Raw genomic sequence first — 14,317 nt, 5'->3', positions numbered from 1 at the left:
TTAACTAATTAATAATTTGTAGGGAATATGTGAATTATGTTGTATTATATCTTGTGAATAATTAATATGGGATAAACAATTTCACAAATAAATAAAATAACAATGGCATAATTAACATAATAGGAGATTACTATATTTTGGGGGTATGTAGTCTCTATGTACGTCCGCTACACGAATATTTCTTGTCGATTTTTATAATATTATTTATATTCTATTGATAAGAAACTTGAAAAAAAAATATCTACTTATTATCTTGAATACAATATTTAGTTTGAATGTATAAATCTTTATTAGATAGTCTTTTCCAAAAATTATTTTCACTCTCCAACCAAATATTGGAATAAAAATAATTATTTTCAACATAACTTTCGTCATATTAAATGTACAGTAAATTTAATATATGATAGTAAAGACACATATGTGATGGCAAAGACTTTCAAGTTAATTAGTTTTGAATTATGTGATAGCAAAGACTTTTAAGTTAATTAGTTTGGGAATCGAAATTCCGCAGTAATATTTGTTTAGAACTCTATTTTGAATATGTGATATATTTTTAGTTGACCAAATAGCCATCACAACTATGATAAAATTAGACTAAAAGAATATATTCGTCGACCACATATTTTCCTACAAACTTTACATTTTTATCGTTAGCTTATGTATTTATGAAAAGAAGAACTTTAACTATTCGTTTTTAGATAATCTTTTTTTATTTAACATATATATTCATGCTTTTAAAATAATATAGATTTAACAATTCATAATCATTTACAACGTGTTTGGATGGTTGTTACCTATTGTATTATATTGTGTTGTTAGTTTAAATACAATGTTTGCTTTGATTGTTACTATAATTTTATTGTATCGTATCGTTAAATCCATCGTTAGGTAACGACGAAAGGTCCTATTTTATGTAACGACTGATTTGGTCCTATACAGTACAACACAATACGATACATTATGAAACAATACATAACAATCTTCCAAACAAAGTGTTAACAAAATAATAATTCATCAACAATCAACTTCTTTCAATTCATAACCAATATTTAACAACTAATTAATTCATAATCAATATTTAACAAATAATCAATTAGCAAAATAATAATTCATTAACAATTAACAATTAACAATTCATCAACAATTAACAATTCATAAATAATTAACAATTCATAAACAATTAACAAATTAACAACTCATAAACATATAACAACTTAACAATTCATAAACATTTAACAAATTAACAATTCATACACATTTAACAATTAATGAATTTGCCAAAAAAAAAAAAAAAGGGAACAGTGGCAAAAGCCACTGCCCAGCCGATCAAACCAAAAAAAAAAAAAAAAAAATTGACTTTTTTTTTTTTTGGAAATTAAGGACGATTAAATGTTAAACATGCGTACAATGTAATGTATATAACAAATTAATGACAAAAGTTCATAGTAGAAAACCTTAATCGAAGATTTTTTATAGAATTGTGTTAATCGAGTTGTACACCGTTTCCCACAATTCGAAACGTAATCTTACTCGACTTGAAATATGTTAATCTAAACTTTCCCGACGAAAATTAATAGAAAATGACATTTTTTTTAAGTTGGGACCACCTTAAATCGCCTCCAATGGCATTTTTTAAATTTTTTAACGCCACTGTATAATCTTTGGTGGAGCCGATCGAGTTTTATGGTGGATTCTATAGCGATAAAGAATTCGCGCTTTATGAGAATACTTGGTTTTTAAGCCGCAGATATTTTACTACGCTAAAGTGCTTAACGGCTTCGTTACGGTTAAGTGCTTAAATACTGTGCTAAAGATATTTATGTTACCTTTTCTTTTTGTTGAGATATTTTGATTCAAAACGTTTTTTTTTTTTTGATCATTTTGGTTCCGGAGTCGATCAATTTTGGGTCGGACCACATTAAAAAAAGTCCAACTGCAAGCTGTAGTTTGTGGACTGCCTCAATTTTCTGATCATGGGGACCTCCTTCATCTTTCTTAAAAATTTCTTCATTTTCTCTTCCGTTGAACCGAGTTGCCAAGAATCTCCCCTACTCTTGGAAACTATTCATCTTTTAACCCATTAATAATTGATGAGTTCTGAGAGTAGGGGGACATAGAATTATAAACAGAGACCTATATTTCCCCTATCAAATGGGTGCTTCTCCATCAGTTCCACAAAAATCAATACACGAATTCACCGTCAAGGTAATGCTCTTACAAAATCATCTTGTTCATTTTCCTCTCTTATCAAGGCATTATCATTCTCGTATGTACGGGCGGATTTAGAGGGTGCCGATGTTGTTCAACCAAACACCTTGTGCAAAAAATTACAGGGTTGATTTTCTGTGTTTATATAGTTTATTAACTTTTGAATATCTTGAACAAATGTAAAAGGTTAGCTCAAGTGGTACAGAGTGTTCAAAATTATTTGTAACATCCTAGGTTCGATTCCTGGGACAACATTATTTTTTACATTTAGCTTTTGTTATTTTTTTCAACCCCCTGAGTGAAAATCCTGAATCCATCACTGCTCATATGTTGATCTTTTGTTTCTTCATCTTGTTTTTGGGGTTGTTTCCAATTGACAGGATAGCAAAGGAAAGGATGTAGACCTCAGCATCTACAAAGGAAAAGTGCTTCTTGTCGTTAATGTTGCTTCCAAATGGTTTCCACTTTCCCCTTCTTTTTCATTTTTTGATATAAGTTTCAAACTTTAAGCTTTACTGTATTAATTTCTACTTTAAACTTTAGCTTTTGTGTTTGTTTTTCTCACAACATTTTTTGTATTGTTCTTATGATAAATTACGTCCTTGCGCATCTGGTGATGGTGTGCGTGTTTGTTGTAACAGTTCATTCACAAACTCAAACTATACCCAGTTGACTGAACTCTACAACAACTACAAGGATAAAGGTGATTTATACGTTATAAGTGTATACATCATTTGACCCTATTTTTATCTGAAGATGTGATTGTTACTGACTATACATGATGACATAATCATATTAAATGTAATGCACTTGGCTCATTATTTTTATCTGAAGTATGTTTATCACTCTGTACACGCGCCAACATATATGTATATTTTAATTTTAAAATCAGGCTTTGAGGTCTTGGCCTTCCCTTGCAACCAATTCTTGAAACAGGAGCCAGGGACAAGTGAGGAAGCACAACAATTTGCTTGCGTAAGATTCAAGGCAGAATATCCCATTTTCCAAAAGGTAAGATGACATAAATGATAGTAGTATCTTTTATATTTATTATTGAGACCTTTTCACCTATTGACATTGATTTAGTTATTGTTACAATTGCACTGATGCTCTTAGTAGTCTCTTAGGGTGACAAAACCAGCTCACAATTTTCTCCGTTGGATGCTGAAAATGTACAAATATAAAGTGTGCACAAATCAACTAGAACATAATACTTGTAAAAAGCATCTCTGTCCGACCTTGATGCATTTTGAATCCAATCATTCCATCGTTTATGATGGCATCATTTCCAGTTATTACTTCTTGTTCGTTGTTTACTCTTTACTTTTGTTCAAACTTTCCAAGAGCAAGTTTCATATGTGCTGCACCCAAGGGTGTGGCCCAACATTCAATAAAGCTGGACTCAACACCAGAAGAGACCAGGGTTTGAATCCAGCAGAGGCAAGTAAGATATACAATTTCTTCCTATCTGCCGATTGAAGAATTACTTGGAACGTGCACTGGTGGGAGGATATAGGTACCTAGTGGGATAGTCAAGGTGCGTGTAAGTTGGTCGTTTGTCGGGTGGCCCAGACAAAAGAATCTCAATTTGTCTTTGTTGTCTACTTATTATCTCTGTTAAAACTTTTCGTTAGTAATCCTCGTTTGTGTTTGTTGTTTGCTTTTTAACTTACGTATTTCTATACCATATGTCAATTTTTCACTTTGGATCCTTTCTTGTTGCCATATGGTCATTGTAGCATTTGATATCAGTTACTTTGCAGTATCTGTTTTTAATTCTATTGGTGAGTATTTTAGTTTTAGAGTTATCCTACTGAAAACTTATCATTTTGCTAGATTCTTCTCAAAGAAAACTTATCATTTTGCTAGATTAAATCTTGTTACAAGACCAAAAAGCTGATCAAATGTATTCGAAATGATAGCCATTGTTGAAAATGGATTATCTCTTTACCATTTTGGCGCGGGACTTCCCTAATCTAATTCTGTAGACTCGGCACAGATCAGCAGGAACTGTTTAAAGGCATTGTGTGGGGTAGTAATTGCTTTTTTTCGCTCTGCTCCTTTACTTTTTAGCCATTTGTATTCATTTTCTTTCGGTATTTCAATTTAAAGGCAATAATTTAAGTTTTTCAATTATGTTGTATCATTGAACATGTTTCACCTTTTACCAGAAGTTGGAAGGACCTTTTAGCATTTCATGTATTAGTCAGTCTTGTATATCAAGATTTTGAAGAGTCTATCTCAGCTGGTTATTGAGAATAACTTTAATTGTTTTATTGCACTCTTGTGGACCTAATAACAAACTTGTAAGTCAAACTAGGTTCTAGTTAATGGTCCGGACGCAGCACCTGTCTACCAGTTCCTCAAATCAAGCAAAGGTGGTTTTCTTGGTTCCAGCATCAAATGGAATTTCACCAAGTTTCTGATTGATAAGGAAGGGAAAGTTATCAAGCGTTATGGCTCCACTACTACGCCCTTGGCAATTGAGGTTTTCCTCTCTCTAAACACAGAAGTTTATATGGTTCTGCTTGCCCTTGCCTTTTCATCTCAAATCTTTTAACAATTCTCCACTAGGATGATAAAAAACTTATGTCCTCTATGGTTGTTTTTTTCCTAATGAAGCTAAAATACTGATTCCTGCAAGCCTTTCTTCTATTCGAATGGCCATGAGCCCATGATTGGTTGGACAAGATAATTTGATGGACAAATTTATCCAGAGCTTACTTGGTCTCATGGGAAATGAACCTATCCAAGATCTTTATCTTGTTAACATTTGCATAGAATTTTCATTTCAATGTAGTAGTAGAAAACATGCCTTGATCAGTGCACTTGCAGTTTAGAATTTTCCAGTCAGGTTGAGGAGGCTTCAAGTTGCTGCCATCTCTTCTCACTTATATAATGTTCATTTACTTATTTCTTGATAAGCAAGATCCCCATTATCTCATGTGCTAATGGAAGATTACTAGATTTACTGAAAGATAATTTTGGTTGACTCCAAATCAAGAAGCTAATTTAGTGCCCTTTACGAGGTTCATGTACATCCTCTGAGGCGTTTTTGAGTCATTCTTGGTTTTACTTGCAGGCTGATATCCAAAAAGCACTAGGGGAAGAGTGAGAGGCTGTCAAGTTCAAACACTTCAGTTGATGAGCTCATTTTATATAAATAAAAAACAGAGAATGGAGATATCTTGCATATTCTGTTTGTTCAACCTGCATGTGCTCTTGTATGTCTGGGGTTCAGTTTTTGCATGTCTCCTACCTCCCTATTCCTATCTCATCAATGTAAATTATATTGAATACAATATATGGTCTCTGTTTCATGGTACAAAAAATGTAAATTATATTATATTATATTATATTATATTATATTATATTATATATTATATTTATTCTTGGGCACATTCATGGTGAGAACCTCTCAGAGTTGCAAGATATCAGTTTGCTGTTTAAACTGTCCAAATATAATACTACTAACAATATTCAAATGATTAAAGATTTTGGTTACAAAAATGATCAGAAGAATTTTATTTAATAGTAAGATGTTATATAACCAAACGTAACACAATGAGTCATACTACATTTAATCTTTTAGGAGGTTAATTAAGCTCTATATCCCCTCCTAAATATCTTATCTTATTGTCTATGAATATAGTAATAGGAGTCTGTCAAACTCCATGCGACGTGATGTTTTAATAATAAAACAGAAAAAATCATCTGAACGTACTTCTGTTATGAAGGTAATGAGATATGAGCATCATGGAGATTGCGGTGACTTCTGATCATTTTCAGAACGCGGTGATTTCTCATCATTTTCAGACCGCGGTGATTTCTGATCATTTACTACCCTAATCGACGAACTACACGTGAAAGTGACACTGCAAGCTGGATCAACCACAGCAGTATACTGATGGATAGGCCTAGCAAGGAAAGTAGGCAAATGAGCCAATAGGGCACAAACACATTCGCTATCGACCGTTCTCATCCACCTGCAACATTCTTCTTCTGCAGGTGTTTCTATGTGGGGCAGGCTCGGAGGAGAAGGAGGTAACGGTTCTGGTGAGGGCGCGGGTGTAGAGTCGGGTATAGGTGCTGCTGGAGATGGTGGAGGCAAAGGAGAATATGGCAGAAATCGACATGCATTGTTCACAAGTGCAAATTGGTTGAGACAAAGTGGACGATTGACAATAGTGGGCCAAGGCATAAACTGACAATTTGATCCTCCTAGGTGAATTACTAGGAATAACAAAGTTGAAACTATTCCTTGGATCATGTTATGTCTGTTCATTTTGCTTGTTATGTTTGTCACTAATAGCAATGAGAAAGTAGATATATATCCTTCATTGATCCTATGTTACTTATATAATGACAAAGTTGCATACATAATCTTTATATGTTCTCATAGTTAGGTAATTTTTTTCTGGTTTTGCAAGTAAAGAAGACAAAAGGGGGTGAGTAGGACTCATTCTTTTTATGTTAACAACACTTCTTTAATCAGCTGACGATAACTTAGGGGTACACAAAACAATTGAAACACCTAAAATCATCCTAACTGGCCGTAAAACTGAATTTCTTTTACGTACTCGTAGAATTCAATTACATTTGACTAATAATAATAGGATTCAAGATATATTCTCGGCAGTGTATAGTTTTTTATCACTATTAAAATGAATTTTAACCTTTGATAACATGTTAGTTATCATTTTTACCATATTATCAATTAGCGTATTGAGAGATTTACCTTTAATTATCTAATAGGTGATATGATTATGTGAATATTATTTACGCATTAGTGTAAAAATGGTAAATGACCTGCTATCACAAGTTAAATTAAGTACACTGTAATTGCAAATAATATTTGTACCATTAATGTAATTTAACCTTCAGATTACCAGTTACAAAGACTATATACTACGCCCTCTGTCCCAATTTATGTGACGCTTTTCGGCATTCAAACTGATGAACTTTGACCAACATTTTAAGATGTATATTTTCACCAAATTGATATGAGAAAAGTTGCAACTTATAGTACTTCTCATGTAGTTTTCAAATATATAAATTTTCATGTTAAAATGTTGAGTTAATCTAATCCAATTTAACTGCAAAGTTTAGTCAAATTGACTCTCGAAAAGCGAAAGTGCCACATAAATTGGGACGGAGGGAGTATCATTTTTTCAAACTAAAAAAGATAATTATTAAGAATTACCTACCTATACTTATCTTTTAAGTAGTATATACTCCATGCAACTTTACCATTGTGTTTTCTCAAGGCCACAACGTTTCATGCACGGTGCGTGCATGTTAGCTAGGTCAGACTAACAATATTTGCATCCTTATCCAGGGAAATTCTTCGGAGTACCACAAATTAAATTTTCAGATTTACGTTTAATGACATGTCTTTACAATTTAAATACAAGTTCCGAAAATCTGCATTTTCTCTTAAATTTTGTATCTAGTCAAACAATGCGGCGACAAAAAATAAAATAAAAATGAAGGCAGTAGTACGTTCTTACTGTCTTCACGTCAATTTTGATAATCTGAAGCAGATCAAGTTGGTGACAGTCTTACCAGCTGAGCCTGAGAGTGACATACATTGAGGAATAACAAATTAAATTATGTTTATGCCATAGGTGGACGTATAAGAATGTTATCTCCCAGTCCCAGAACTGCCAATGCCACTGGAGTACAAATTTTTTAATTGTACCACAAGGTACAAATTAATGCACAACTTGCTAATCTCTCTTTCTTATCTATCTAATTAAGTAAGTGTTGGGATCGAAATAACATGGCGTCATGCGGAAGCTAACACGATAAATCAAACAACAATAAAAATATACTAAAAAGTTATAATATTATAATATGATTTGGTCAAGTGACCTACGTATTGAAAAAACTCATATAAAAAAGAAAACATTAAAACTATGAGAGAATAAATCTCCCCTTAAATGAAACTCTTTTAATGACTACATTGTGGATGCTTTTCTGTGTGTTCTATTATATGAGAGGGATTCTTCAATATATAGAGGTCCGAAACATTTTCCTCTGAGAAAAGGACTAACCAAATATGAAAGAGAATTATATTTTTCATTTGGAAAAAGTAAAATCAATTATGGTAAACTCTTTAATTTGCCCTTCCTTCAAGAAAAAGTAAAATCCAAATATGATAAGAAAATTAAGGCAAAATCCTAACAGTAAGATGCTTCTGCCATATCCAAAATATCTCTGTTAATGTCTGTCCCATCACTACAATTCCTATAATTTTCACACAAGAATTTAGTGACAATGTTTTTGCTCTGTCCCACCACCAAATTCTTCCATAATTCTTCTGCCACCTCTTTCTCCTTCTCATTTCCTCGTTTTTTAAACGTGATTTCTGTTGCATCCAGTCGATGTACATTCCATCCCTTAACATTTGTCAAACGATTTATCTTCTCTAACTGCTGGCTTGCTAATTTACAGTTGTTAATTTTGACTTTGTTAATGGCTTCTTCAAGTAGCTTAACACGTGTCTCCGCGTCGACGGATTTCGATAATTCAGCCCGGAAATAACGATCGAATTCTGGGACACCAATTGCTTTTCGAATGCCTCTTGAGTAATCTTGATTCCTTGGATTGAACATGTTTCTTACCTCGTTGACCATTCCTTTCTCCACCATTTTGTCCACTCGTTCAGCCAAATAAGAACTTAGTACGTGCATGGACACGTCGACCCAAAGGAAACAAAAGTCGTACCTGGTTAAAACGTAATTAGATAAATAAAAATATGTTCTCTTGGATAGTTTAACCGTTTAGATGACATTGTAATATGAGTCTCTGTTTGAGTTATTTGTTTATATTAAATTAAAAAAATTAAACTACATGCATACGGGATGTGTTAAAAAATGAATAAAGGCAATTCGCAGGAATGCCCTTATTTTGGGGTGGTCTTTAATTTTTGTCCCTCAAATTGGTGGTCTTTAATTTTTGTCCTTCACCTAATACCATGAGGTTTGGGGTTCGAACCCCGGCTCGGTAAGAAAAAAAAATTCGCAAGACAGAGTTTTATGGCAAACCTAGGCTAATTCAGGCCAAAGTTAGGCTCGGCAGTGTAATTTTGCTCGCTTTAGGCGGCATACCTCTGCAACGTGAGCGGAGCTACCGCTCGCGAAACTCGCCTTGCGAATCAAATTCTTCCTGCTAGCGAGTTTCGCGAGCAAACTCGCCTCGCGAATCCAAATTCTACCTAGCAAATAAAATTTTTGACTGAGCGGGGTTCGAACCCGGAACCTAGAAGTTTTAGGCGAAAAGCAAAAATTAAAGACCAACCATTTGAGGGACAAAAATTAAAGACCAGTGCATTTGAAGGGCACTCCGCACAAAAAAATGAATAATTAAATGTTGTAATTTGTGAAAGGGATTATTTGCACCATCTAGCCTTTTCTGGAGCTACTCTTTAAATTTTGTTCTCTTTTAATCCAGTGGGAAAATTTTTTGCCTTTAAAAGTAGTTGAAAGAAATTTTTTTAGACAAATTTAGTAGCTCACTAGACAAATGGCGGACATAATATAAAGTGTGGCCTCAAAAGGCCATTCATACAAAATCCCCATAAAAATGTGTCCTCCAAAATAGTTTAAACTTTTAATTTAGATGAAATAGTCACACAATTTCAACAATACCTTGTAGATAACTTGTAAATTTTATCATAAACGAGTGCCTCGATGAACGAATTGGATCCTCCGGCGATGATGGGGAGCTTTCCACGGTCGGTTATGGAGTCGATAGCAAGTGAAGCCATGTTACAAAAGCTGTTGGCGGTAAACTCATTGTGAGGATCAATAACACCTAGTAGATGGTGAGGTATCCCACAACGTTCTTCTTCGGTAATTTTGTTTGTTGCAATGTCAAGTCCTTTGTACACTTGTATTTTGTCGGAGTTGACAATTTCTCCTTTGAAATGAGTGGCTAGGTCGACTGAGAGTCTTGATTTTCCAGCGCCGGTGGCTCCCATCACCACCACAACCTTATCCATTTGCGGTGGTTGCCGATGATTCCTAATATTTAACAATGGCCACGTTTGGTTGCACATTATTGTAGATATTCTCATACCAATCATACAACGTAATTAAATTGTAAGAAAGTTCGTAATCAGAACTCTAGTGTTTCTCCTCTTTTAGATGTTTTGTATATCAACTGAATATATACCATGCATGTATGATGTATCTAGTCTACTTGTTTTCCGCAGCCAATGTCGAGTATTTATATGGTGGAGTATCATAGACCATTTGCATCAAATATTGTTCGAATAATTTTATTCTTATAATACTGCATCAAATATGATCGACTTTACAAAATTGGTAACAAACTTGCTGTCACGGATTAAAATCCATTATTTTACACTGTCAATTTATACAACATAAATCTATCATGAGCGGATGCAACTTTTCTTTATCGAATTCATTTGAATCAAATACTTTTAGTGCGGAACATATATAAATTTATTATATGTAGTTGCCACAAAATAGTAAATATAAACTTATAATTTTATCAAAATATAACGAATTCAATGTTAAGAGCATTAAAAGTTAACCCATAAAGTTATATTCAATCGCTTTCTAAAGTGAGTATGAATTTTGCATTATATCTAAATTCAGTGGGATATAACACTTTTCACCTTTAAGTTATTCTAGCCATGAGTCGTTGAAAATGATATTGAAATTCTTGTTGTACGGAAGTGGAAGAATATTTTGTGGAAGTGGGTTGACGCTTTTATCTGTTGATAAACTGACAATAGGAGAGAAACATATCCTCTTAAGGAGAGAGATACATAGAGAGAGAGAGAGAGAGAACTGACAAAAGGAGCAAATGGAATTTTATCCTTATCACTTTCAGGGTAAGTTTGTTTAACTCAAAGATAACATAAACAATTTCTTTAATTACTTTAATGAAATGACCATTGATACGCATGTTTGTGATAAGCATATGCTTAGTGTTCTTAAATTACAAAATGGGAGTTAAATAATTTTAAAAGTAACCAATCAGATGATAAAATTAGAACTTGTGACAAAGCATGAACATGAAACAATGTACTCCTAGTTTATGTCTTACTCTGAGTAATTTGAGAGGCATTTTAGTAATTTAACTAATTGTTTTTCATGTCATTTATTAAAGTTCAAAACTCCCTCTAGGCCCACCACTTAACTGTGGTTTCGCGGTGGTCAAATTACTAAATTGAGAATTGTCCTCTAAGGAATAAATACCTTACGAACAAAATGAAATATGATCATAACTAATTAGTGCTAATGGAAGTCGAATCATGTTTTGTCGCTAATCCTCTTTTTTTTTTTTTTTTCCAACCTTAACAAAGTTGACCGAACTAGCTTATCCATGACCACGGGAAAGTAAAAAAGACAGATGCGGACGGTGAAATTTCAATATTCAAACCTTACTAAAGTCAATATTTTCACATCTGATTCCTTATCCAAGTGGGAGGTTGATATAGTTTCTTCACTCTTTCGCCATCGACTTTTCATTAACTAACGAGTGAATATACTAATCACTTGTGCTGGTGATTAGATGTTAGATCTTTTGTTTTTCTTAACCACACCGAGTATTTTAATATACATGGTTTGATTAATTCAGATTCATACGGAGTATGTCTATTATTGAATGAAACACTTTCTACCTGAAGTTCTTTATCCCATTATTCAAACCCGAAATTTTTGATTAAAAATAGTGGAATTGCAACAAGTACAGGCAGCTCTAATATTTTAGTAATATAGGCCTCTATCCTATTCATGAAATCAGGTAAGATCTTATGATTCGCAAGCTAACTAATTAAACAAATTAAGGAATAATAGTGCTCTTAAAAAAGAAGAGACTTATTCTGGATAGAAAACATTCACTTATTTAATTTGATCATCCCCACCCCCCTACGCCAACCTAACTAGAAGTTTTTTGATTTATTGGGTTCTTTATTATGGTGGATAACAATTTGTTCCTTTTGTAATATATGGCCCAAGTTAAACCTACTGACAAACGTATCTACGCGATCAATAGGTACAATTGAAAGATTCACTCGGCTATAAACCTTGTAAACTTGTTTTGAATTGGCCTTTTGAAGTTTCAAGGGACAACACAGAAACAACTAGCTCGTTGCACATTAAAGGCTTTGTGTTTATTTACCGATTTCATGTGTTATTTTTAATGGTATGGTATACTCAAAAAATTTACTTTACCGAAAGGGTAGAATCACAAAATAAAAATAATAAAATGTAGAGTTTGGATGGCATACGACAATGGGGTCAATTAGTTTCGTAGTCCGTTAGAGATTTATAGGCACAAGAGATCTGCAAATTCCTTTTCTTTTCATAGGCGCACGACAACATTTGACGAAGCCAACGTGGCAACTCATAAGAAGGATAGGACAGATATTTAGGCCTCGTACTATCAAAAATATAAAAAGGAAAAATGGGAAGGCCGTGGTTGATCCACAAGCTCGTACTGGAAAATTGGAAACTGGCCACCATTGCATCCTTAATCATCCACAATTGATAGATGAATTATCGTTTTCCTATTTCTCTATTCTCGGTCTTTTTGTCGTTGGGTTTATATCCCCAATTTAATTTGAGCGACATAATTTTGTTAGAGGCAATGTTTAAATTTGCACATCGCGCATTGCATTCTCACTATACATTAACTAAAAATTCTGGACCCAATTAGCTTAAAGTTTTCTTGATCTCGCCTATGAGCTTGTTTGGATGAGCTTATAGTGGCTTATAAGCATAAGTCATAAATTATAAATTTAACTTTTATCTTTTGGCTTATTTTTATTATCTTGGTTTAAAAATAAGTGCTTAAAATCATTTTTGTTTATCTTACTCATAAGCTACGAAAGTACTTAAAAGTTATTTTGACTTAAAAGGATCTAAAATAAGCGAATCCAAACAGGCTCTATGACACGCTCTTGAGGCCTTGATTGATGCTCGGTGACAGTTTATTTTCATTCAATAGGGAAAGAAGTTTTTGAGTGCCAAGTGCCAACTTATTAACAACTTACAAACTAGTGCACAACACATGTTCCATCAAGATACAATCTTAGCTTAGGCATTTGTATTATATGGTCCTAGAAAATGTGCAAGGAAACTGCAAAAGAGATGGTCCTTGAGCAATGGACCATATCAGATGTGAATTGATTTAGGAATTGACCACTCCCTCTTTTGACTGGATCCACCTTGACTCAACTTAATCATGAAAACTCACGGGGCCAATGGCTTTGCTTTTCCTATATGGCCCTATAGTTGTGGTCAACCCTACTGATATCAAAAGAAAATGTGCCCCCCGAACAATATGTAACCAGTACTTTGAACTTTTTGGTTTTGAAAATGATGCCGAATCACAACTCGCATGCATTTCAATTATTTCACTGAGTCTATTCCTTTACTATATCGCAATACCAGGCCAGTAACTCTCTCCACTAAAACTCAGACATATGATAATAAATCATCAACCTGAATTTCTCATCATTTTCATCGCAAGTTATTAGTAATTAGACCATACTCTTGGTTACAAGTAGTAAGTGGACTACTAAAAGTAGAGAAAATAGGAGAAAAAAAGCATTTAACTATCTGCAAAATATAAGACTAGCTATCATTGGCAGCTATACTTGTTAGCTAAGGACATAGGGAAGTTGAATAAGAAAATTGTCTAAAGTAATTCGAAAGCATCCTTCAAAGTTGCCACTAGTACAGTGATCAAGAAGATCCACGGATGTAACATCTCGGACAATTATTCTCTTTATTGTACTGGAAGAATTAATCAAGAATCCATGAATATGTTCCATGATCAAGAAGATCTAGGGATGTAACTTTACTTGATATATAGTACTCCCTGCTAAACTAAAATATACTCTCTAGACAAAGAGATCGTCCTAGTACTTTATTTCTAAAGATTTTGTCAATTTTTTTTTTTTTTGGGTGATTCAATCTCCAGTCAGTTTATTGTTCAAACTAAAGAACAAATGTGATATAAGCAATACCTGCATTATAAAATCCGTTGGGATATCCCATGGGATAAAATAATCTCGTGACTAAATAATACGCATTGCCACACTCAGAATAAAATAATCTTATGGGAT

General features: G+C 33.5%; 3 protein-coding genes across 3 annotated transcripts; 1 reads left to right on the top strand and 2 right to left on the bottom strand.

The window, feature by feature from the left end:
- The first annotated feature begins 1,946 nt into the window (after positions 1 to 1,946).
- Positions 1,947 to 5,554, top strand: LOC132053087 (probable glutathione peroxidase 5). Its single transcript, XM_059444930.1, has 6 exons — positions 1,947 to 2,205; positions 2,589 to 2,665; positions 2,850 to 2,911; positions 3,101 to 3,219; positions 4,529 to 4,696; positions 5,291 to 5,554. The coding sequence occupies exons 1-6, from the start codon at positions 2,152 to 2,154 to the stop codon at positions 5,321 to 5,323; spliced, it is 513 nt and encodes a 170-aa protein (XP_059300913.1). The 5' UTR covers positions 1,947 to 2,151; the 3' UTR covers positions 5,324 to 5,554.
- A 408-nt stretch (positions 5,555 to 5,962) lies between these two features.
- LOC132054071 (uncharacterized) lies at positions 5,963 to 6,493 on the bottom strand. Its single transcript, XM_059446143.1, has one exon. The coding sequence runs from the start codon at positions 6,491 to 6,493 to the stop codon at positions 5,963 to 5,965; it is 531 nt and encodes a 176-aa protein (XP_059302126.1).
- Positions 6,494 to 8,268: 1,775 nt separating this feature from the next.
- On the bottom strand, positions 8,269 to 10,405 carry LOC132054741 (adenylate isopentenyltransferase 3, chloroplastic-like). Its single transcript, XM_059446710.1, has 2 exons — positions 9,861 to 10,405; positions 8,269 to 8,937 (listed from the first exon to the last, which is right to left on the bottom strand). Exons 1-2 carry the CDS (start codon positions 10,295 to 10,297, stop codon positions 8,391 to 8,393), a joined length of 984 nt encoding a protein of 327 aa, XP_059302693.1. The 5' UTR covers positions 10,298 to 10,405; the 3' UTR covers positions 8,269 to 8,390.
- Between the last annotated feature and the right edge of the window lie 3,912 nt (positions 10,406 to 14,317).

This window comes from Lycium ferocissimum, chromosome 4 (assembly GCF_029784015.1).
Source record: "Lycium ferocissimum isolate CSIRO_LF1 chromosome 4, AGI_CSIRO_Lferr_CH_V1, whole genome shotgun sequence".
NCBI lineage: Eukaryota > Viridiplantae > Streptophyta > Magnoliopsida > Solanales > Solanaceae > Lycium > Lycium ferocissimum.
Note: the sequence above shows the minus strand (reverse complement) of the source record. Positions and strands in the feature narration are given on the sequence as shown.

Excerpts from the sequence above, each read along its gene's own strand:
- LOC132054071 (XM_059446143.1), bottom strand. The coding sequence starts at position 6,493 with ATGAACAGACATAACATGATCCAAGGAATAGTTTCAACTTTGTTATTC.
- LOC132054741 (XM_059446710.1), bottom strand. The coding sequence starts at position 10,297 with ATGATTGGTATGAGAATATCTACAATAATGTGCAACCAAACGTGGCCA. Across the intron at positions 8,938-9,860 it reads ATTTACAAGTTATCTACAAG|GTACGACTTTTGTTTCCTTT; the intron begins GTATTGTTGAAA and ends CGTTTTAACCAG.
- LOC132053087 (XM_059444930.1), top strand. The coding sequence starts at position 2,152 with ATGGGTGCTTCTCCATCAGTTCCACAAAAATCAATACACGAATTCACC. Across the intron at positions 2,666-2,849 it reads GTTAATGTTGCTTCCAAATG|TTCATTCACAAACTCAAACT; the intron begins GTTTCCACTTTC and ends TTGTTGTAACAG. Across the intron at positions 3,220-4,528 it reads AATATCCCATTTTCCAAAAG|GTTCTAGTTAATGGTCCGGA; the intron begins GTAAGATGACAT and ends AAGTCAAACTAG.